The sequence below is a fragment of the Panthera onca genome, chromosome D1 (genome assembly GCF_046562875.1).
Source record: "Panthera onca isolate mPanOnc1 chromosome D1, mPanOnc1 haplotype 2, whole genome shotgun sequence".
Lineage (NCBI taxonomy): Eukaryota > Metazoa > Chordata > Mammalia > Carnivora > Felidae > Panthera > Panthera onca.
Window position 1 is genome coordinate 37,198,637 of NC_138348.1, and position 26,277 is coordinate 37,224,913.

Below are 26,277 nucleotides of genomic sequence, written 5' to 3' on the forward strand. Positions count from 1 at the left end.
AGAACTAGATATTCTTCTTTTTTTTTTAATGTTTATTCATTTTTGAGAGACAGAGACAGAGTGCGAGCGGGGGAGGGGGCAGAGAGAGTCAGAGACACAGAACTCAGAGCAGGCTCCAGGCTCTGAGCTGTCAGCACAGAGCCCGACGTGGGGCTCGGGCTCACGAACTGTGAGATCACGACCTGAGCTGAAGTCAGACGCTTAACCAACTGAGCCACCCAGGCGCCCTGAGAACTAGATATTCTTGATGGGCAAATGTACTATGGACATTCTATCTGACTAGGATGTTCTTTCCCTCAAACAAGGCCTGGATTCTACATTTAGATGGTGAATGTTCAGTTCCTTCCTTGGAGCATAATGTAGCATTCTACTAGCTAACAGAACTTCTTTTTTTTTTTTTTTTTTTTTTTTTCTTTTCTTTTCTTTTCCCTTCTTGTGCTTCAAAACTGATCTAACCATTCAGGGCTCTTTGAAGTCAAAGAAAGCTCTTAACCCAGGAAAACTCTGATGCCTGGGGCAGAGACTGTCAAGATAAATGAGACAAATGGAAAGGAATGTTAGGTAGAAAAAGAGAGGTTGAACCCTTTGAATGACTTGCACCATGTTGATGCCCCAGTCGTTGAGAATCTTGTATACAAATCAGCAAGTATACAAGATGGCTGGTGTTAAAAGAAAAGTAAATACACAATAAGAAGGGGTTCCTACAGTTGAATACTATCCGGACCAGGAAGTGAAAGTTCGTATATCAAGATAACAATTATTCTGTCCTGATTGGAGATGCTAACTTTGAGTCAGGTAACTAAGGGTCAAAATACATAAAATATGACCTTGGACTTATCGCTTATTTTGGTTTTCTTACCCCGATATGATATTGGAAAGATTTGTTTTGGTTAGATTTTTGCCTTTTAAGGTCTTCAGCTCCAGGAATATTAACATTTATAGTTAGACTTAATTAATCATATTGTGGTATATATGAGTTAATCAAAACCAAATTATACATTAAACTGATGCACGTGAGTCTCAAATACTTCTACCTACCTTTTGCTTAATTCTATGAAATTTCTGCACTGCTTCCATGCAAAGTGAAAAAATGCAAAGGCTAGGATTTACTACTTACAGCTAACAAACAGAGAGAGGCTACTTTTATTGATCTATTATTGATGCCTAGAAAGAAAGAATCATAGGATATCATTTACTTTCATTGAGATATGTTATCAAGCCAGAATAGGATATAACTCATGGATTTATAACTCAAATATTAAAGATGTAAACTGTCTAACATATTTATTAAATAGGCTTGCAAGTATTAGTATTGTTTAAGTCACTCAACACAGACATACTTCACATGTACCAAGTATAACTTACTCATCTGAATGTGTTTACATAGCTATAAAATCTCCAAATTAAATATCAATTAGGAAAAGTAAAAATATTGCTATGAGAACGAACATGTGAGATTTAAGTGCTAGGAGAAAATTACAAAGGACTTCCTGTGACATGACTTAAGAAGGGATCAAGTTTGTGGTTGATTTTTTTAAAAGTAATTATGTTTTAATATCTCCCTAAATGTAACAGTTTCACTAATTCAGCAAAGGTATTAACCAACTTATCAGTCTTTACCACTATTGTTTTTCCTAGATTCTAAAGTGCCAAAGTGGAAAATAATTACACACACATACAATCAGGTAATATTGTAACCCATAGGTTATTTATATGCAATTTGAAAGCCTCCTTGTTTTTCTATGGGAAATATTCAATGTCAACCTAACTACCTGGGTCTTAAGTGAATTTATTCTTGTTTAAATTTAGATTTAATAACAGCAAAATACTGTACAATTTCATATAACATCTATTCCTGTTTTAGACAAAGGATGGATTGAAAACAAAATTATATTTGATTTATGAAAGTGCTCATATCAAACTTGGATAGATTGACAAAATTATATTTATGAACAGTAATAGCAATGAAGTATTAGCCATGTGGTTTCTCATCTTTTGAAAAATATTTCATAAAATGTAAAAAAGGAAAACTAACCTTCTTTGCACTTTTTTCATATAGTAAGACATATGCTATTTTGATTTAAGCTGCATATTGTTGGAAGTAAGTTGTAAAATATATAAATTCTGCCAAGGACACAGAAGGTAATTCAGTCAAGAGTAATTGTGTCGACTTCTAACTCAAATTAAATTTGATTTTTTGAGCACTGAAAGTGAGATCATAAAGGGTATTTTTAAATCTACACTTGTTCAATTACCAGTTGAGTTTTTATACTAAAATATATTTATTATAATCAGAATAAATTTGAACTTTATATTTAATTAAACAAATTGCTTAGAGTCAATGAAGTATTTCAAGTTTAATAGGACCTTGCTTTATTTTTACTCACTTTGAAAGGAAAACTTAATTTGTTTCTTTTTTATGTTTTATAGTTGTATTATAAAAATGATATAATTTGAAATGAATGTTTCAAAGGAGAAACAGCTATCAAAATCCTGATCCATAACTATTCTCACTATTACATATTCTCATGGAGATTTACAGAAAAGATATACCTATTTGTATATATGGTGTTAACTATGAGTAGTTATATTTACAAAGTACTCATCTTTTTCTTCTAGTTTCTTCTAGCAAATCAAAAATTCTCATCAGGATCTCTTAACTCTTTCACATAGGGAAGGGAAATAATATTTATCTAAAGTCTTTTTTGTGCAATGCTTTCTGGAACGTATATATGCATAATTATTACTCCTACTTTACAGGTAAGGAAATCAAAGATAGACATGTCCAATTAATAAATAACAAAACTAAAACCCAAGCAAAATGTGCCCAAGAACAAAGCCTTTAAATTATAGGTTTATGCTTTGGGGGTTCTCTTACAGCTGATGGCCGTACAATTCTATTTGGAGATCTCAGCTTCTGTTTTATAAAACATAAGCTTACAAAACAAAACAAGAAAACCTCACACCAGCCTTTGTAGAGTTGTTTATTCTTTGTTACTATGAAGGGCTCAACACCTTAGCATTGAAGTAATGGTCTCTCTTCTCAACAACAAGCAATATAAATAGAAGTTTCAGGACCAGTGCAATATTAACATAATGATCTCAAAACAATCTTGCACCCAGCAGTTTTTTCCTCTTTGTTAATTATTTCACAGTGAACCTTCTATACAAATTGTCCTCCTATTAGGCATTATGTTTTCTGCTCGGTCAGCTGAAGTAGAGTCTCATTACAGTGGAAAGCACGGCAAAAGAATTATTGGTTTCCTAACATCCTCACACTAAGTGTGACATAAGTATGTTCATAAATGATCTATCTCTTCATGTCTATACTATACACAGTGCGCTAAAATGAGAGGGTTAGAAAAAGAAGGTCCACAGCAAATTCTTGCTCTGTCACTTACTAGCCTGGTGATCTTCCACAGATCACTTAGCATCTATCCAATAGAGAAAAAAAAAAGATGAACACAGTGGTTCCCAAATTTTGCTGCCCATGAGAATCACCTGCAGAACTTTTGAGACACCCCAATCCCCAGGTTGCACCCCACAGAAATTAAATCAGGATGTTCAGGCACAGGAGCCCAGTCTGAATCTTTTTTTTTTTTTTTTAATTTTTTTTTTTTAACGTTTATTTATTTTTGAGACAGAGAGAGACAGAGCATGAACGGGGGAGGGGCAGAGAGAGAGGGAGACACAGAACCGGAAGCAGGCTCCAGGCTCTGGGCCATCAGCCCAGAGCCCGACGCGGGGCTCGAACTCACGGACCGCGAGATCGTGACCTGAGCTGAAGTCGGGCGCTTAACCGACTGAGCCACCCAGGCGCCCCTGAATCATTTTTAAAGACACTCAGGTGATTCCAAGGTGCAGCAAGGTTTGGGAACCACTGCGTTAACTAACACTTTCAAAGAGCTGCTTTTAAGATGGAAAATATAATGGAGGGGCTTTGTATATAGCATACAGTACTTCACAGAGTGATGTAAAATATTATCTCCAAAGTAAGTACAGAGCTGTAAAAAAAAATGCATTATTTTAGGGAGCTTGAGTTTTGTTTGAATTTTAGTTCAGTAATCATAAAGAAACTATACATGAGTAATCAGATTTACTTTTTTTTTTGCCACAGTTGCAGAAAATTTAACAATTTTTAAGTTTTTATGTTAAGCTATTTTCAACATTATTTTAACCTTATTTTTTCTTATGCTTTTTCTTTCTCTTTTAAAAATTAAAAAGTGTCATCTATCTTGTTTCTTCCAAAAAATATCAAGCATCAGGGGCACATGGGTGTCTCAGTCGGTTGGGTGTCCAACCTCTGCTCAGGTCATTCTCTCACAGTTCGTGGGTTTGAGCCCTGCGTGGGGCTCTGTGCTGACAGCTCAGAGCCTGAAGCCTGCTTCAGATTCTGGATCTCCTTCTCCCTCTGCCTCTCCCCTGCTCATTCTTTTTCCCTCACTCTCTCAAACATAAATAAATAAAACAATGTAGAAATTTTTAAAAACAAGCATCATACTCTCATTATGAACTCATAATAATCTTAAAAGAATATGTGCACAAAGGAAATCTGAGCAGTCAAAAAAAAGTAATTTGTCTAAAGTTACTTAGTTCAATGCTACTACTTACAAAAAAATTACACACTCCAGATACTTTATTCCAATGATCTATTATAATAATCTATGTGGAAACAAAGACCTATTCAGTAAATCTTTCTTGACCAGATTGTGTTCATCACCTGATTACATAAATTATTTCTGTGCTAAATTTGTAATCAATACATCAGATTCAACCAGCTTATACACAGTACTTGTTTTGTATTAATACCATCAATTTTCATAACCTTCTAGTTAATTAGACTTACTGAAAGGATTATGTAATTTATGTACAGTGCAAATTACATGTTGCCTGATTAAAATGCATCCTCTGTGTTTTGTTAATAGACATATTAATGCACCATTGACAACAAAATACTAAAATTAACCTCTGTTCATAAGCAACTACAAATGTAATCCGCCTCCTGAATGATTTTGCCTGGAGATCTCCTACCTTTGTAGGCTTGTTAGCATCCATGCCCTCTTTGAATTTCTCCTGCATGGTTTCTGCAAGTTGACAGAGCAAGGCACCATTATCCAATTTTTCCATAAAAGTTTCTGCCGTAATCTCCTTCCCTGCAATAACAAAAAGGAGAATTATAAAAGCATAAGCATTCCCCAATGCAAATATGACTTTCATGCCAACATATCTGACACACAGCTTTTATCACCAAAACTTCTATTCCAGCTGGGTTGCATATCTGGGATGGGAACACAGGAAAAGAATGTTTCTCTGGAATTTTATGTTTTCCTCTGGTGGCAAGAATCTCAACATTTTAGATGTTCATGACATAATTTCAACTGCATAAAAGTTTTATTTCACATTCAAAATGGCAAAGAGATAATCCTATGTGAGAGTCCCTCCACTTGGCAATCCAGAGGAATAAAAACCAACCAGTCAACGAAATTCAAAATGTTTTTCCCATGATTGCAGTTTGACCTCTGAGATGCACTCAACTCACCCTCAGGAGCCCATTTGATTACTCTGGCCCACAAGGTGAAGGCAGAAAGAAGGCAGAGCTGGCATCCTGTGTTTTGTTTATGTCTTTGACTACAAGAACACCATAAGCTCTCTTTTCTTTAATTTGAAATAGAGTCACAGTGCATTGAAAAGTCAACCACCATTGGCAACTGTAGTAGCACGGCCAATGTGTAAACCACATCTCTAAGTTCTATTGAGTTTGTTTTCCTGATTAAGATGATGAGGTGAAACTAATGCAACCCCGAAAGAAACACTACCCCTCTAACCATTCCTCTTCCTACCACCACCCTTGAACTGAGGATTATTGGGTTCAGTCTCTGCTTTTCTCTCTCCTCAAAACCACTCGGCTTCTTCTACTGCTCTTATGACCATCATTTCCCATTGTTCATCCCTGGCAGTTAACCAGTTAAAGGTCGTTTGTCTTCATTCTTCTATTCTCCCCAAACAGATTTTGTTTCTTCATTTTCCTTTTATTTTATAATGGCTTCATTGTGATATAATTCACATACCTTACAATTCACCCATGTAAGTGTATAATTCAGTGGCTTTTAGACTTGTGCAATCATCACCATGAACAATTTCAGAACATTTTATCACCCCAAAACGAAACCCTATACCCTAAACCTGTTACTCCTGATTCCTTCTTTCTTTCAGTGTTATAAACCACTACTTTTTTTTTCTTATATGCAACCCAAATTAACCTCTCCCCTTTTCATGCACCCTAAGTCTCTAAGTTTCAACATATTTTATTTTCCTGCCTTAATTTCCTATAACTTATGAGTCACAGCTCCTATAGATCCATGCTTCCTTTTATTTCTGGTACCATAATATTAATAAAAATTTTGGGGGTGCATGGGTGGCTCAGTGGGTTGAGCATGTGACTCTTGATTTCAGCTCAGGTCATGATCCCGGGGTCATGGGATTGAGTCCTGTGTCAGTCTCCATGCTGAGTGTGGAGCCTGCTTAAGATTCTTTCTCTCTGTCTCTCTCTCTGCCCCTCTCCCTCACTGTCTCTATCTAAAATAAATAAAATGAAAAAAAATTCTTTTTTAATTTTCATGATTTGGTATTTAAACCTCTAGCAACAAAAACAACAGCTATTCCTTGTATCCTCAACTTCCTTCTCCAATACATATCACACTCATTGCTAAAATTATTGTTCCTAAACACTACCCTTCCTGGGTCATTATTCTTCTTTATTTCATAGTCCCTAATCTTCTGTGCTACCCAAAATATGAAATATATCCACTTTAACATATCCAGAGGATGAGCCTTATGCCTCTAATCCACTTTTCTAACCTAGCATCTTTATAGTCTCCTTGATTCTTGGTCTACACATTGCCTTCACTGTTTCTCTAGCAAGACCTTCCCATCCCTACCACCAAGGCTTTCTTCCTGGTGGGCCCCTGTCTACAATATCCTCCTACCTTATATCTGCCTGACCAAGTTCTATCTTTCCTTTAATCAGAAATCCACAAAGAGATTCTCCCAGTGTACACTGCTCTCTTTTCTACATGGCCACACTCAAAGGCATCACTCATTTTGGTAACTTTCCAAACTTCTTCCACTGCTAGTAATATGCTTTGTGTAAAGTTCTGTCTTCCTCAAACTTCTTTTTTTTCCTTTTTTCTTTAATTTTATTTTTTAAAATTTACATCCAAATTAGTTAGCATATAGTGAAACAATGATTTCAGGGGTAGATTCCTTAGTGCCCCTTACCCATTTAGCCCATCCCCCCTTCCACAACCCCTGCAGCAACCCTCAGTTTGTTCTTCATATTTATGAGTCTCATCTGTTTTGTGCCCCTCCCTGTTTTTATATTATTTTTGTTTCCCTTCCCTTATGTTCATCTGTATTGTCTCTTAAAGTCCTCATATGAGTGAAGTCATATGATTTTTGTCTTTCTCTGACTGACTAATTTCACTTAGCATGATACCCTCCAGTTCCATCCTCGTAGTTGCAAATGGCAAGATTTCATTCTTTTTGATTGCTGAGTAATACTCCATTGTGTGTGTGTGTCTATATATATATATATATATATAGACACACACACACACACACCACATCTTCTTTATCCATTCATCCATCGATGGACATTTGGGCTCTTTCCATACTTTGGCTATTGTTGATAATGCTGCTACAAACATGGGGGTGCATGTGTCCCTTCGAAACAGCACACTTGTATCCCATGGCTAAATGCCTAGGAGTGCAATTGCTGGGTCGTAGGGTAGTTCTATTTTTAGTTTTTTGAGGAACCTCCATCCTGTTTTCCAAAGTGGCTGCACCAGCTTGCATTGCCACCAACAATGCAAAAGAGATCCTCTTTCTCCGCATCCTCACCAACATCTGTTGTTGCCTGAGTTGTTCATGTTAGCCATTCTGACAGGTGTAAGGTGGTATCTCATTGTAAACCTCTTTTTTTAAATGTTTATTTATTTTTGAGAGAGAGAGAGAAAGCAGGGGAGGGGCAGAGAGAGAGGGAGACACAGAATCTGAAGCAGGCTCCAGGCTCCAAGCTGTCCACACAGAGCCCTGCATGGGGCTGAAACTTGTGAACCATGAGATCATGACCTGAGCCAGTCAAATGCTCAACCGCTCAACCGACCGAGCCACCCAGGTGCTCCAAAAGCACCTATTGTCTTCCTCAAACCTCTTGGGGCAATAGCGCGCTCGTGCCTGCGTGTGTGTGTGTGTGTGTGTGTGTGTGTGTGTGTGTGTGTGTGTGTCTGTTTGGTCCTACAGAGGGAAGTATAATGATATTACCATAGTAGGCACCTAGATAATGTGTTCAGTGAGCACATAAATTAACAAATAAAGAAATAAACTGCTGGAAAATTTGGAGAAAATGCTGGGTATTATTTTTGTAAAGAGTGGTTAAGTTAAAGCCAAAAAAAAAAAAAAAAAAGGAAAAAAGGAGTGCTTTAAAGTTTTGTACTGAAACTCTCTTAGGAGCAGCTTTTATCGTAAGGGCAACGCATGCAGCTCAGTTCCATGAACACCTAAAAATAACCCAACTGGAACAACAGATAAAGTCCTGGCTTAAAGTTCAACTCACAACATAGAATATATTTGGATTTCAAGAAACATCTGTTTGGAATTCTTTTTTGTTTGTTTGATTTGGTTTGGTCTGGGGGGAAGGGCAGGTAAAGAAGGAAAGACAATTAACTTTTTAAAAATGTTCTTTCTTCCCTACTGGATGCTTCACATTTTAGCCCCCAGATAGGATGATGACTTCTGCAGGTGGCAAAACATCAGGAGCCCTAACTACTCACCACAGAGGTAGCCTACACAACACTACTATTATTTCAAAATTGTATGCAGCTGAACTTCATTCAGGAATGAAAGTAATATTCTGGAGATACAAAAGGCTGGTCCAGCAAAATTTGTGTTATGCAGTCACCATGTTGGCCTGCATTGTCTAGTAAGAAAGTAAGTCTGGAAATAAGTAGGAAAAAATAAGTATTAGAAATATTTTCAAAATTATCAAATTTACATTTTGACGTAGAGAAGGTAAATTTTACTCCAAATTGTTGAAGGATCCCTTTATAAATTACTTATAAGATTACCTTCATTTAAAAGAGCTCTTTAGGTATTCGTCTTTCATGAAGTTCCATGGCAATGTAAAGATTCTATTCATATGGTAAGTGGCAAGATGATTACAGTTAATTTAAAAGAACTTGTCAATTATAAAAAGAAAAATGTCTCTCATTAAAAGTTATTAGCAATTTACCAAAAGGTATGATTTTTACTTTTTATACATTATACCTGAAAAATTTTCATTAGCCTGATTTTCCTGAATACTTAAAGAATGAGTTTACATTAAACATCTGTATCTAATGAAAAATATATTAGGTGTCAGCTTTCAATTCTGTATATTTTATAGCTCCAAAAGGTGGATTTTTTTTTGCTAAAACAGACACTGTTACATACTTTATAGTTGAAATATACTGCCTTGGATGAAGGAAAAAATGCAAGATGGAGAAGTTTTTTTTTTAATCTTCATGTGTAATATATTTTCCACACAAAGAATCATAAAATATATTTTTAAACATACTTTATAATTATAAGAAATCAATATAAACTTTAGATGGAATGATATATATTATCTTATTACATTAATATTACTAGTTTTTTTTTTTACATCAGTATACGAAGTTAGCTCAATTTAACCATGACAAGTCCATTAGAACAAGGTATGAAATACTAATTCCAATTCTGAAGTAAACATTATAAAAAATGAAATATCTCTGCTAGGCAAAACCAGATCTTCTTTAATCTGAATTGGGTAACTGTTTTGAGATATTAGATTATAAATACTAGATGCAGTAAGATTCTAGAAGAATAGAATCACTTCTTCCCCAGCTCTGTCCTCCCAGGTTATTGGTATGCTTAGGAAAAAATAGGGTGAGTGCCTGGGTGGCTCAGTCAGTTGAGTGTCCAACTCTTGATTTTGGCTCGGGTCATGATCTCACAGCTTGTGAGTTCAAGTCCCAAATCGCGCTCAGCATGGAGCCTGCTTGGGATTCCCTCTCTCCCTCTCTCTCTCTGTCCCTCCCCCACTCATGTGTACACACATGTGTGCACTCTTTCTCTCTCAAAATAAATAAACTTTGAAAAAGAAAAGAAAAGATAGGGCAATGTATAGATATAATCAAATCATCTTGGAGCACCAACTGACCCACACTAGGATGTAAAGACCGTTGACTTGAAGGTTAATCTAAAACAGTCTTGTCTAGAAGTAATTATCTTTACTTCTTGCGTTCATAATTGCGGACTTTGATCGTCATACCACCAATTCAGTCATGACTGACAGCTTGCCAATAGACAAAGATCAGGGAGTTTGAGTAAAGATTGTAGTTAATTCACTTCCTCATAAAATGTTAGGGCACAATCATATGAAATGCAGATCTGCCTGAAATTTTTTGTCAAGTAACTAAATCAGCACACACGCTTTTACATATCGGTGTATTCCTCCCAGAAATATGCCTTGTCATAATTTCCATAAAGATTAAGTATCAACCTGTGGTGTTTTGGACTAGAGCCACGTGGAAAAGAATCCCTTTTAACTTCTACCTTGCAAAGAAAGAAAGCTTTCCTCCCAGTCAGTTAGCAGATATGATAACATTTAATAATGGTATTTAACATTTGAAACCTAACTATATGTCAGGCACTTTACAGGTATTCATGTTTTTTAATCATCTCACCAAACTGTGAAGTTTGGCTATTATTGTATTCACTTTATAGATGATAAAACTGAGGCATTAGATTAAGCAATTTGCTTAAAATTACTCAGTGAATCTGGATTTTTAACCCATGATGTCTACGCCTACAGTCCAATGCTCCTAGCTAGCCACTGTGCTTGGCTACTTAAATAAATATTTGCTGAATACACAAATGACTAGTTTCTATAATAAAGCATTCTCCCTAATTCTTGTTGTCTTTTTCTCTGTAGAAACTCCACCAAAAGCCTTTCAGGAAAAAAACAAAAACAAAAACAAACAAAAAGAAAAAACAGAAACAGCTTGGGGATGAAGACAGTGGTGCTAAAAACTGAATAGCAGTCCACTGTGTAGATCAGAGAATAGCTGAGAATGTCATTTAGGCATGTTCTGATGTGAGGCCTGATTCATTGCAGAGAAAACTGGTGTATGTTTTCTCTAGAGCTGATCCAGGCAGGACCAAACTCTACTCCAAGCTCAATGCACCGCTCATTCCCAGCATATTTCACTAATTGCAGAACTCAAAGAAACTCATCTGCTATCTTAACTCGGGTTAGCCAGTGTTTTGAGATTGAAATTTGAAGGTTGGGAGATAGGAAAGGACTCATTATATCCAGAAACCCTAGATCAGCATCTGGTCCCCTCTGATTCACAGTATCTACCCTGCATGTATATCAAGAAAATACAAAGCTGTTTCTGTTGGAAAAAATGGGTAAAAAAAATGGAGGCAGTATCTTCTCTGAAAGGTGTTAACTCGTGAACATGAATTTGATTCTCTAAACTTTTGAACTAGCAAAAGATACCACCTCTCCTAAGGAATTTTTATTGACTATGTCAAGAATATGAAAACTTTGCAGGATACGGATCTGATATAAGGGTTTTAAGAAAAAAGAAAAGAAAGTTGTTCCAAACTCATTATACAGCAGTTGTATTTGACAGAAGCAGCTTCAATAAACAGGTGCTTAATTTTTTAATGTTGAAAATGGTTAATTTTAGAAATAACTGAAAATTTTAAAATATTCTATATTGATCATATTAAGCATATAATAACGGGATTTTCTTTCCTGTGCATGTAGGAAAGTCAGGCAAAGGGTAAATCACCATACTATCAATTACTATAATGCATTTTTAAATTTAAGTGAAACAATTCAGCATAATGTAATTTGTAATATATCTTATGATTTACTCAAAGTCCCTGCATATATCCAAATACTTATACACTTACATCCTAAAGATCTACAATCTTTAAAAACAATGTCAATTTCTTGGATGCTTAACAACTAAAATCTTTTCTCAAAAATATATTACCATATGGTTCATACAATGTTATCAACCAAATACTAATTGAAGGTAAAGGTAGACCATTATTTTTAAATGATTAAAGAAACACAAGTGGAATAAACAACTTGAGAACATTTACATTAGTATATTCATTTCAAAGTTAAGCCAACAGCAATATTCAGTACTCCATCAGCAATCATGAAATTCATAGAATATGCCTCATCTATCTCAAGGAGGGGTGGGTGCTATAATCTGGGACTGTTAATTTAATAACATGCTGTTTATTCAAAGTGATAATTGTTTCCCCAAGATTTATTTGTATAATCACTTGAAGTTCAAATGTGTCCTAAGGACACAGTTAAATAACAAATGGGCAATAACTAGTTCATGAAAAAAAATAACAAAACAGAAGGCCTAAAATAAAGATGAAATGTATATTTAATGTGTAACAGGACACAATGGCCAAAGAAATGTTTTATAGGGAAGAATAAAGGGGTCTCTGGGGTTCTTCTGCTGTCTTTTCTGAATGTTGCTCATAAAACGCTCCATGGTGCCAGGTACTAGAAACATACTTGGACTACAAAGACTATTTTCAATAAGATGGGTAGATATTTCCAAGAATGTGTGAGTAGTCAATAAACATTACACGATGATCTTTTCATGAATCAAGTTGGTATGCTATCTCATAAACAAATCCCAACTACCATAACTATTTATTCACCATAACTAGTTAATTTGTCATAAGATAGCTGGCATTTAATATTCTAATATATAAATTTCCATATAAAAATTCACTGTTGTTGCTTTAATTTTATGCCTAAGAATGTAAAGTGCTATTTATTATTGTTACCAATTAATAAGTACCTATTAAGTACCTGGAAATTATGGTATTATATAACTCCATATATGGCATGAATGTGAATATTGGTCTCTGAACCAATAAAGTAATTATTTTCTCTAACAAACATTTTTATCTACCAAAAAATCTGAATACATATTGAGTGTTCTTTAAGAAACTATATCTTATATTTTACATTTTATATATAGGAGCAGAAATATATGAATTTAAACAACCATTAACACTCCTTTTGAAAGACAAAAAAAAGTCATATTTTAATCAATATTACTTAAAAGAAGCAGAAAGCCTTTCCACAAGTAAGGTCCACATCACAATGGCACCATCTAATTGAAAGGTTTAATTTAGTATATAAATTTCTACATTGCCAAAAAATGCAGAAACTTTATATGGAGACAGTATCAACTTTGAAACTACTTTCAAAACATTTCTAACTTTCAAGTAGATGAAAAAGAAGAATTGAAAGAGAACTACACAATATAAATTTGCAAATATCTGAGGTGACAAAATGGTCAGTAATAAATAATTTTAAAATTTAATTTAAGGACTCCATTTCCAAAATATGTGAATTCTAAATGTATCTATTATGTGTAATAAAAATACCTTCCTTTTTTAAATTTTTTAAATGTTTATTTATTTTTGAGAGAGACAGAGACAGAATGCAAGTGGGTTAGGGGCAGAGAGAGAGGGAGACACAGAATCCAAAGCAAGCTCCAGGCTCTGAGCTCAGTACAGAGTCCGACAAGGGGCTCGAACTCACGAGCTGTGAGATCATGACCTGAGCTGAAGTCGGATGCTCAACCGACTGAGCCACCAAGGCACCCCATAAAAATATCTTCTAACATAGCCATACATTTTTTTCTCCCCTCTTCATTACCATTCTAGTACATAATGCATTTTCTTAACTCCAAATGCTTCACCACTTTAAAATAATCTCAAGTTATGAGTTTACTTTCTAAGTTACCATGTGAATATTCACTTGAAAGCTATTATCTCTCTACTTCTATGAATATAAGTCAATGCGAGGTGGTACGTTATTGTACCTTGAGATTAAGATTCCTTTTCTGAGAAAATTTCACAAACCATCAGTTGCATGTTTGTTACCAAACACTAGCATTAAAAAAATTATTCTTATTCTCTAAAAGAAAGATTATTCATTTATGTAAATTGTTTTCACTTTGTTTATGCATATTGATGATCTCAAACTGGGTCTCAAGAGACGGATTTCTTGGAAACCTAGACTTTTGGAACTGGAAAGGACATTAGAGATCATCCACTCCAAGCCCTTCATTTTATGGTTGAGGACACTGAGCCCAGAACAGATAGCTGAGTGACTTTGGGCAAATTTCCTACCGAGTGGCAGAGCCAGAATCAGAAGCCAGGTCTCCTGACACCCAGTTAGGAGCCAGGTCTCCTGACTTTTAATCCAACGATCTTTCCATTACACACACAGTGAGTCTCTATTCTTTGAGGATGTCTTGGGCTGCTCACCCTGATCAATCTGCTTTGTAAATGATCACATTCAGCAAATAAAATGTCTTTGATGACAAGTCACCGGACCTTGGAACATGCTTATACAAACAGGCTATACTCTAATCATTATCTTTCCCTGACTTTTCCTTCACCCTACAAAAAATTATAAAGCCCCTTAACACGGTCTTCAAAGCAGTATGCGATCTAGCCCCAACAAGTCACATGAACCTCTCTCCTTCTTGGTCTGTGCCACTGATGCCAGCCTTCATTGAGTTCTTCCAAGGTACCAAATTTCTTCCTGTCTCAGCCTATGCTATTCCCTCCACTCAGGTTATTCTCCCATGCTTTCTCTGGCTAGCTGTTAATTATTCTTCAGTTTTCAGTTTAAATACAAGAACTTTAAAAACATTTTTTTTCATGTTTATTTATTTTTGAGACAGAGAGACAGAGAGACAGAGCACAAGCAGGGAAGGGACAGAGAGAGAGAGGGAGACACAGAATCCAAAGCAGGCTCCAGGCTCTGAACTGTCAGAACAGAGCCTGACGTGGGACCTGAACTCATTAACTGTGAGATCATGACCCGAGCTGAAATCAGATGCTTAACCAACTGAGCCACTCAGGCACCCCAAATATAAGACCTTTTAAAGAGGATCCCCCCTCCAAGCCCTCTGAGCTTTGCCCATTCACACTACCTTCTTTTTACATTATCGCAACCTGTATCTTTTAGTGTTTACAACAAGCTCAGTTAATGAATTATTTATTCACTTACTTCTTTAAAATGTTTCTTTTTCAATTTACTCCAAGCTCTTATAAGAGCCAGTACTCTATTCCTAATCACTATTCTATCCTCCAGACTTAGCAGACTGTGTCTAAAATACAGTTAACTACAAGAGTTAGTATTTCCTAGCTAAGTGATTACTATGTGCCAGATCTTGTTCTAAAGCTGGTGATGTCATTCAAATTTCCAACAATCTTATGAGGTTGATATTGATATTATACTTATTTTATAGATGAGAAAACTGAGGCACACTGCATTAAGACACTTGCCTAGTATCACAGAGCTGGTAACTCATGGAATTGAGATTTGAATTCAAGCACTCTGATTCCAGAGTTCATTTTTTAAACTAATACATATTATATATGTAATATATATTTTTTTAGATTTATTTCTTTATTTTGAGAGGGACAGAGATGGTGTGAGTGGGAGAGGGGCAGATAGAGAGGGAGACAGAGAATCCCAAGCAGGCTCTGCACTGTCATTGTGGAGCCAGATGTGGGGCTCAAACTCACAAAACCATGAGATCATGACCTGAGCCGAAATCAAGACTCAGAAGCTTAACCAACAGAGCTACCCAGGGGCCCCTAAACTGATATATGATTCTGTAGCACACTCAAATATTTGTTGAATATATTAACTTATCCACAAAATCAAATCAACACTATCACCAAACTATATAAATGGAATAACAATGACAAACCATATAGCATTTAGAAGATGCCCAGTACTAATTAGCATATGTATTTTCATCATTTACTCCCACAGCAACCCTGTGGAATAACACTACTATTATTACCACTTTACAGATGAAGAAACTGAGAAACAGACAGCATAAGTAACTTGCCCAAGATCACATTGCTAGTTAAGTGGCCGATCTGGGGTTCAAGCACAATAGGCAGTCTACTTCAAATCTGTGCTCTTAATTTCTCTTCTATGCTGCTACCCTTGCAATAGCCTGTGTATCTGAGGACAGCTCAAAGTTAATGAAAGTACTAATGTAACAATCATTAGTAAACCCTTGAAGGATGAGAGAGAGAGAAAGAGAGAGGCAAATCCATCTGCCTAGACAAACTTGACTCCCTGTATGTGATGGTGATAAAGCCTCTACCTTTGTATGGATGTCTTACTAAAAGGGGACAGCCCCTTCCTTCCAGAGGATATAGTGCCATAGTGTAATAAAGGGTCTTCCTGGGAATGCCTTTGGTATTCCTGTCCTTACCCTGTGGCTGGGCACGCTGAAAACCGCCACGTAGCCCTGCTACACCACATAGAGTCGTATGTACACACTGAGGAAAAAGGAGACATCTCACCTTAGGATAAAGGCTTAGAAAACGTAAAAGCCCTGCAAAACTCCAGAGCCATGGTGAGCAAAAGGAAACGTTTGCGAAAATGTGCTAAAATCTTGCCAAACCCTGCCAACACTTTGCTACGTTTTTAGATAAACAGGGCACTCTCACTAAGCTCCTCATTTTCATCAGCTGGAAAATGAAGATAAAAAATGTGCCTTGACGGATCCTTTAAATAAGAAAATAATGTTGTGAAATCCCTTCTACAAATGATAAAGCACCACATGCTTTCTATGTTTACTCTGTATTCAACTCTTCTATCATATATCTATAAAGGTCCTTTCTTCAGGTTTTAATTCTATTCTCTGTGAAAAGCTACTGGTGAAAACATGATGATCCTTTAAATGCACGATTCCATTGTGCACATGGTTGAAATTTTATCCTATGAATATGCTGGCAGAACAGAAAAAAAAAATAAGGCAGCCTTAGCATGAGGTAGCATTTTTCTCAGAGACAAATTTTGGAAGAGCACTTACAAACAAAAATGAAATGCAAAGAAAACTTTAGTTCAAGGTTGGACAACTCCAGCCAGCTCATTTAGACAAAAGATAGACAATTTTGTTCTAGAGTCTGGGTATTCAGCAGTTTTGGAAGGTGTGCTATAAAAGTAGGACGAAGAAATCTAGTTTTAGAAGTCAGATTTTCACAGACTGTGGCCCGTGTGCAGTGTCAAAAGAACAGGTCAAATTGGTCAGCTGCATGAAAGAAAAGTAAAAAATAAATCAGACCGGCCTATAGACAAAACCAGAGATTTGACCACACATTTCCACATTTCAATGCATGATACTGGTATTCCTCAGCACAGTTCACGTGAGAGATATTGAGAAATTCATTTAAAATTTCCACCTGCCTCAGGTTTCCCAGATGCAAAATCCAAATAATGAAATCTTTCTTCCCAAGGCGCTGTCACATGCTTAGGTGAAGGACACTACATGAGGGGGGGAGAAAAAACAGCCTGTTACCTTGGCTCACAAAATAAGATCTTATAACCTTACCTAGTAGATTGGTTAACCACAAGGCCAGATCTTCTTTCATCGGTAGCAAATTCGCTTCATGTCTGCTGGCCAGCCATTGGCTATACTGATGCATATCAGAAAGGCCAGGTCCACTGCGTACCTTTGGGCTCAGAGCAGTGCACATCATTTATCCACTTGTAATACCTGTTTTGAAAACAAAAAAAAAAGAGAGTTGCTTTTTATATAGACTTGTCTCGTGAAAATCTTTCTGCCAATGACACAGTAAGGAACCAGATCCATGGACGTTTTGATGACAGGTGAGGTTTTTAATTATTAAACCCCAGAAAACACTACTTGCTTTATCTGCACTGGCCCTATCACTTTTGACCAATCACTTGGTAGGAAACAGCAGCAATCTGAGGTCAAATAGAAAAATCAAACACTAAGCTCTAAGCTCATGTGAAACACCATACTAGAAAAAGTCAGCGTCTAAGGCAAGAAATTCCACTATTCAAAAGCAATGAAAAGGGCTTGATTAAAATTTTAGAATCTCAATTGTACACTCCCAATGTTTGGGTTCATGTTTGAAACCACAGATTTCCACAAAATTTTAGAACTGAGTGCAAGCAATGACATAATTTGCACAATTTATTGTAAACATGGTCACCTCTCTCAAAACTTTTACCTATACAATTAAGTATAGCACTTGGCTCTTTCAGCTGGGTAAGTTAATATGAACTCACAGTTTAGATAATTGGTGGGGAGACAGGGTAGAAGGTGCTTTCAAAGAGACCCTACCACACTTTTCTCATTTTACAGTTAATGAAAAAAAAAAAAAAAGGCAAAACAAAAATGAAAAACAAAAACCAGAGAGGATAAGTGGCTCAACCAAGATCATATATACAAGATCATGGCAGAGTCAGGCTTGAACCTAGGTCTTCATACTCTAAGACCATTATTCTTGCCAGAATGATACATTTTTACAAAATAGATTCATCGAGAACCCATACTATAACCCAAGAATTGAACAGAATTCTAATAAATACTACCAAAGGTTTTTTTTTTAACTTACTTTGGATCTTCCCACTTTATATATTTTACACACTAGGTTTTGCTTGTGATCATTTTTAGAGTAGAAGTAATTAAATGTCTTAGGTCTATAAAATAAAAGATGATTTCATTACCCCAGTCCCTTATGGGCTTATGAGCAGCCCAGTCCCCTGTATGGGCTGTAGAAGAGATGCTTGAATATATACTTGGCCTTGAATGTAGCACTTTGTATGCATTATTTATAGGACCTAAGACTATAGAAGTAATATTGAAGTAGCTAGAGTAAATAAACTCATCACTTCAACAACATGCAGGACTCTATTCTGTACACAAATAGTGCATATGAAATAACCAAGTATGGTATGACTAATGAAAATGAAAATATTTGCAGCTGGCAAGAAGTATGATAAGATATAATGGGGTTTTCAGCTATATTTCATGATTTACAGTATTTTAAATTTACCAATATAAGTTGTATACACTTTTGTCGGTTCTATTCTTTGAAACTTTACGTAATAATCCTTTCTACTTAATGTCCAACTCTAATTCTCTTACCATAGGCTAATTTTTTGCCTTTTAAAGACTGCTTTTGAAAGAAAAACAAGACAACATTGGTGTTTAGAAAATTCTAAAACGTGACTGCTTCCCAAACATTCTGCCATAGTATTAGAAAAAACTGCTAATGTGAATAAACACCTAAAAAGTGTCATAGATGCATAATTTAAAAACACAGACAATTGCATTTCCAAAGCAATTATGCTTTGGAATAACTTTTTGCAAAAAAAAAAAATTCCCATAAATTGTCTTTGAAAACATTTTTTTATAAATCTCTATATATCTAATTATCTAAAGTGAACCAGTGCAAATGTGAAATAATTTTAATACATTTGTCCTATGTTTCTAAATTATCATTACAATATCATTATTGCCTTTTTTTTTTTTTTTTTTTTTGGCGGTTAATCATCATACTATTCATACAATGTCCTGAAGCTTTCTCCAAACCCTGTGATTAAATATCAGAAACCTAAAAGAGTTTTGCTCCCATTCTTTTAAAAAATAGGTCCGGTCCCAGGAAAACAAAACGTCTACCTGTGGCTGGTTAGGATTGGTAAAGGCTAGCTAGCCTCAGAAACAAACATTTAAGTAATAATACATTTAAGCACATGATTGATACATTTAAATAACTCATTGAAATCTTAAAAGGGTTACCTCTAAAATGCCTTTCTTCTCAAGACACAATCTCTCCCACTACTTTCCTGAAAGTGAGATGTTGTACTTCAGTAACTTTACCTACATCCTATTATGTGCTGTGCAACTTCCATTTAAGCATCAGAAGCCTACTTTGCTCGGTAAAAGGAAGAAGACACCTCAGATTCTTAAGCTCATTGTTCAGCAAAGAATTCATCAAGGGATAGTTTACAGTAAGCCTAAAGGCATGTAACAGTTTCAATGAGCCAAAGGGACACAATCCTTCCCCTCAATCCTTCCAAACAGTGAAGTTTTTATTTTCCTTGACAGTGGCACATTTATTTCTCATGTAGTCTGTCCTGTATTTTGCCAGAAATGTAATTCAAACTATCTTCTAATATTTATAGATGATCATTAAGTAAAAATAAGAAGAGTAACTAAGCAATTTTTGTTATGCTGTTCAGGTATAGTCAAAATTATATACAAAGGGGGGAAAAAGCAATAATAGGATTATATTTCCCCAGGAAGCAAAAGGGGGGAGAAAGATGGCTTAGTGGGTAATTAGCATATAATGGAAATTAATTAAACATGTATCAAATACATAGACACCTAAAGTCACTGTCATAGACAAGGCTCCTCTGTTTATGTGCCTTGGGAAAAAATCGTGATTTCAATCCATGTTCTCCTGATCCATTTTTCATATTTCAAATCACCATCAAACCTAGCATGCCTTTGTGGTTTAGTTGAAAGTACACGGAAGTCTAGGATTTAAATATGGCAGAGACGTGAATAGGAAACATGGAAATGAATTCAGCTAGGATCGAAATTTGGACTGTGGAAGAATTACTGCATCGTGAAGTAGTTTCTAATTGAAATGATTAAACTGGTGTGGGTAACAACCAAATGAATTTATATCACTCAGATAAAAAGATCACTGCAGGATTGTAATCTTTTTATATTTTCAACTTTAACCAAGTGGATGAGTTGAATTATATCACAAAGAACAAATTATAACAAAAAGTAATTTCTGATCCTTTGAATCCATTCAAAAGTTTTCAAAAACCAAAAAAGATGCCAAGGAGTAGCTTTTAAAGATGGGAAATAAAATGATTAATGGTCCATTAAACTTGAAGCAAAAAGTTAGGTTTTGGGGAAAGAAAAATGTTTTGTATCAGGTATGTAAGCACTGAAAGATGTTACCATGAAAATTCATGTAATCTAAATATTTTAAAAGCTTGATAAGTGACTTTGGTAAGTACTAGGCAAAGCCAATCGCCTTGGAAACACAAGTAAGGATTCAAATGCTTCCATGACTCTCTGAGCTATGGCTTCTTCAAGCTGTATGGGTCTATCTAAAAATGGATAATGCAACCCTCAGGATTTGGAATTCAGAAAAATAAAACTTAAAGGGAAAAACATGCAGAAACTTAATACAGAATTCTTCAAAGAATGTGTGTGTGCATTATTTTTTCTTTCTTTCCATAGTAGAACTGATTCTGGAATAACCATTATGAATATGATGAGACTGAACTAGCCCAGGGGAAGAAGAAAAAATTAATGACTCCATAAGTAAAATCTCACATGTTTAAAGACTGTTTAGTCTGTTGCTCCACAATCCCAGTTGAAGACATCATAGTTTTGACTCTGAAAAAAAGTATTCTTTCACGCCACCTAGAGGTGTGCTTTGATTATGACCAAGATGGTTTCCAGACTATCTCTAGACGTTGCTGACATGTTATTAAAAATGTATTGCATAGAAAATAAAGTGGAAGCAAAGAAAAATAAGAATAAAATGATAAACATTATATCACTACTGTCTGCTGTGATATCCACTAAGAAGCTTAATTAATGGATTAGAATATTAGAATTGGAATCAGAAGTGCTGGGGTCAAATACTGGTTCCACTACCTCGCCACTGAATAGCTATTCTTTTCCAGTTAGATGACTTTTTCTCTTTGTACTGGAGCTCCCCAGTGTATACAATGGAGACAAAGACCTCAAAGATAGTTGTGAAGATTAAATATTTGTGCCAGTTTGAGGTATATACTTTATATCCAATAAATACTAGCGAAGCCTAAATCACCCTCATGAAAAATGTGCCGAAATAAAACTCCTGTAAGACAATAGATTTTATAGAACTAAATCACAAAGAAAAGCCAAAAAAAAAAAAAAAAGGAGAAATGAAAACAAAGTATTGATGGAATAAAGCCATAAATAATGGAAAATCCAAAGTTTTATTATTGACAGGGATGAAACCCCAAGGTGAAGAATGACATATTAAGTTCTAAAATGAGAAGTTTACAAGTATTTTTAAAAACAAATTTTGGTAACAAATTATAGTTCATTTTTGGCACCAGTTAAAGACTCAGAAGCTATTAATTAAGATGGGGGGAATGCTATACCTCCCAAAATAAATGAGGAAAGATCTCACAACACACCCCCACCCCAACACACCACACCACACCACACACACACACACACACACACACTCCTTAACTGTGGCCATTTAAAACAGTGCTAATGAACCCACAGTTAAGGGCTCCCATCCCTAAAGGCCAATTTTGTTCTGATCTAACAGCACTGACCTCACCTCTTTTCAATTTTGTGTGTTATGAGTGTGAAGCATTGCAGAAACAAAGTTTATAGGCCAACAGCACTATTTTTTTTTAATTTTTTTTAATGTTTATTTATTTTTGAGACAGAGAGAGGCAGAGCATGAACAGCAGAAGGTCAGAGAGAGAGGGAGACACAGAAGCCGAAGCAGGCTCCAGGCTCTGAGCCGTCAGCACAGAGCCCGACGCGGGGCTCAAACTCATGGACCGTGAGATCATGACCTGAGCCGAAGTCAGACGCCCAACCGACTGAGCCACCCAGGCGCCGAGCACAATTTTTTTTTAATTAAGCAAACAAAAAACACCCCACGCCAAACACCCTTTCAAAATTTGGAAGGAGAAACTGCTATCTTCCAACTGAGATTCGAAGAACTAATGACCAAGGACCACTCTAGATGTGCTGTTCCATCATTCCGAGTTCTTTCCTCCTATGTGATCCATTTTGGCTAACCAATAGTATCTCTACAAAGCTACACCTTCCCAACCAAGTCATGAATGCTAAACTGTAACCTAAGGGTCTAATTAGAAAATAAAAGTCCAAAATTTAATCAGAAATGTCATTGTAGATCTTAGAAATGGACGCACATTTCGGCTAAGAAGCACAACTTGTCCACACCCACCCACCCACCCACCCACACACACCAAGAGTAAAGGCAAAATGACACTCATTATTAATTTTTCTAATTATATAACAAAATCTTTAAACTCAAAAGGACCATAGAAGATGTAATAGTCAAATTCCTGGTTTTTAATAAGAGACTGGAGACCTAAGATACTTTGGCCAAAGCAACAAAGTTATTTAGTCACAGAATCATTAAAAATATCCTACTCAGCTCTCCTGGCCTCCAATTTCAAGTAATGCTAACTTTTTTTCCAGGAATCTCTTTCTCTTCTTGCAGCCCCATGATGATTTGTCCTGAACTAAATGAAGGTATAGCTGTAATAATAATTCTTTCTCAAATCATGACCCAAAAAATAACAGAGTAGACACTGATTCTTGTATTTTCATGGCACTTGAAAATTTTTTTTTCAAGTTTTTAAAAGTCCTATTAATCCATTTTTCCAAACAACTTAGCACAGGTTTTTGGACCCCTACCAGCTTAACGTAAAACATAATTTGAATAGAAAAACATCTGAAAGTAATTAATCAATTAGACTAAAGACTTACCTCAAACCATCTAAATTGAGTAAGTAAACCTTAATTCATGAGGACACTTTGGGGCTTTGGATGTTGTCTGTGATGCAAAGATTCCTATAATGTAATTGAGGGCTAGCAGAGTTCTACACTCCATTGAACACATACATCTGTTGTGCAGAATAGTCTCATATAAGGGGAAAACAGTAGTAAAAACTCCACTGACCCTGAAAACACTTAGGTCAGAAAGATTACACAAGCATTACTCATTTTGACAAGGGATATTTTGTATCTTCTCTCCAGTTCTTTTCTCTAGTCCAAAAACACTGAGTGGAAAATCTTGATTGTTGCTCAGGAGAAATGAAAAGAAATAGTGCCATCCGGCTTGTGCCCCAACATCAAAACCACAAAGATATCAAAACAGCCTTAACATCAACTGCAGTTTTAACAAAACTCGGCAAACAAATTGCCAGAACCTCATTATGTGCTTTCAACCAAGGTAACTTTGGCCTTCCAAAGGCTCCAAAAGCCTAGAATACAGACTTGCAGCCTTGAATCAAAATTCTAAAATTCTACATAACACACTTGGATTAATGTAAGACCCACCATTTCACCATACCTGCAAGTTTAAGTAAGATTTCTTACCAAGATACTAGAAATAAATTGTGCCATATGACTTTATATCCCAGTAAAGCGCAGTCCACATCACAAAAAGTAGGGTGAAGAAACAAGCCCAAAGTTTAGTAACACACAGGCTGAAATTCAAGCTACCTTTCCATTCCAGAGCCCATTCAGGGAGCCATGTGTGAAGGCTTCAGTGTGCATTGCAAAGGCCGCCTGCTCCATGCCTCAGACATCTGCCCCTTACCTTCTCTTAGGCAGTCAGAACCAGGACGCCCATGTTGGAGAAGACCACCACAGCCACCCCCCTCTCCTCCGCAGTTAAGGGAGAGCATTCCTCGAGAGGGAACTCATTGATCGATTTCAAAGGCTGGGTAAACTAGACCCCAGCTGCAGCTAATCAGTGTCCACCCCACGAAGAGGTTGGGGGCAGGAATCAATAACCGACACGGGCTTGTTTCCAGCCCTGCGGCGGTGAACCTCAGGGCTCGGTGAGGGGAAAAGGTGGACTTCTCTGCCTGGTTGGCACATCCGACCTGTCTGCACCTTTATTTTAACACTGGGAGGCCAAATGGGTGTTCCTGTGCACACGCAGATCTTATTTCCCCCACAAAAGATCTCCCCTACACAACTGATTTAGCTTTGTTGGAGAGGGTTCTTGGGGGGAGGGAGGAGTTTACAAGAGGGACGGTAAAGTTTTGCAAACTCTTAACTAGAAGTGGATGAAAGTGAAGGAGGTGTGAGAATGAAGACGAGGAAGGTGGGGAAGCGAAGGCTTTGATTTCCGGAGGGAAGTACTGAACAACCCACCCCCCACCCCTTACCCCAATTGTACTGGAATGCAGAAAACAGAATCTGTTAACCCCTGCTTTTGCTCCCTCTCTATTCAAGGCCGTGGAAACTTCGGGTGTCTGGGCCGGGTTAATGACAATTTACCCTACTGGGCAGATAGAATTTAATTTTGCCGGAATAACTAATGCCTCCAAAGCAAAGTTGGCTCCTCTGCTCCCCAAACAATTGCGGATTCCAAAGCTCCGCTCTTTGGATGAAAAGAACAATACTACTATGCAAAATCTCCCCAAAGGGGTTGGTTCCTAGGCTAGCGTTTCTGTTATTCACGTAAAAGAACTCAACTCTGTGAAACCCATCAGTTGAAAACAAGGAGTATCTCCCCAAATCACAAGTGTCGTCCCTTTTCCTCCCATCCCCGCCTCCCCCACTCAAGTGAAACACCCAACATCAATCCATGAAGACCGCCCTCGCTCCGCTCGCCTCTTCCCGGGAACCGACCACGCTGAGCTTGCATCACAGAGACCCCTGTGCACGCATGCAGAAGTGTGCGTGTATAATCGATGTGCTGATTAGAAATCCTCACTTCCGTCCCTGGTTGGCTGAGCCGCCCCAGCCGGCTCTCGTTGACGCGGTCATTTGGGCTGCTCCACAATAGGGATGGTTGCGTCCAGGGAACCCGAGTCACCCACTGCTGTGCCCACCCACCCAGCGCCAGAGCCCGTCCGCCTGGCCGCGGCTCCTCGCCCTTCCCGGACGCGCCCCCGAGGTCACCGTCAGGCGCGCCCCTCCCCCGCCGCCCCGCGCGCACCGGCGGGCAGGGCCCCCCCAGCGACCCGGCTGCGGAGCGCGCGCTGCGGCTGCGGCGGCGCCGGCGGGAAGCCGGCCGGCCCGCCTTGCTCACCCCGCGTCCGGAGCTGGCTGCTGGCGGCTCTCAGGGGCGCCGGGGCTCCAGGCTGGGCTCCCGCCGCGTCTCGGGGCCGGCCCCCTGCCGGCGCAGGTCCTGCAGCAGCCGCGCTCCGCACCCCAGCAGCCCGGCGGCAGCGGCAGCAGCTACAGCCGCACTGCCCCTCTTCATACTTCTCTGATGGCTCCTCTCGGTGCTGTTTGGGAAAACGATTTTCCCCCCTGCCAGAAACAGATTTCCTACATTTCATCAGTCCACATAGACCGAGCGGAAGTAAAATGCTTACTTTTTCTGGTGGACGGCAAACCCAATTGACACTGATTTACCCTTCAAATGGGGAGAGATTGTATTACAAGCCCTTGGCAGCAATTCCGAGGTTGGGGCCAAGCTCCAGCCCCCTTGTCCCCCAAACACGAACCTGAGAGAGAAAGGGCGGGGGTGCAGTGGGGAGGGGATCCTATTTAACTCCAGGTTTTTAACAGAGTCAATGGCGTTAGCACAATATTA

At 37.5% G+C, this 26,277-nt stretch overlaps 1 protein-coding gene across 1 annotated transcript in view; it reads right to left on the bottom strand.

The window, feature by feature from the left end:
* Window positions 1–25,947, bottom strand: part of GAS2 (growth arrest specific 2) — a 131,141-nt gene extending 105,194 nt beyond the window's left edge. The window contains exons 1-3 of the mRNA XM_060606219.3: window positions 25,768–25,947; window positions 17,508–17,672; window positions 5,032–5,153 (exon numbers count right to left, since the gene is read on the bottom strand). Coding sequence (XP_060462202.1) covers window positions 5,032–5,153; window positions 17,508–17,655 — 270 coding nt within the window. The 5' untranslated portion in view covers window positions 17,656–17,672; window positions 25,768–25,947. The remainder of the gene's footprint in view (window positions 1–5,031; window positions 5,154–17,507; window positions 17,673–25,767) is intronic.
* Window positions 25,948–26,277: the final 330 nt, after the last annotated feature.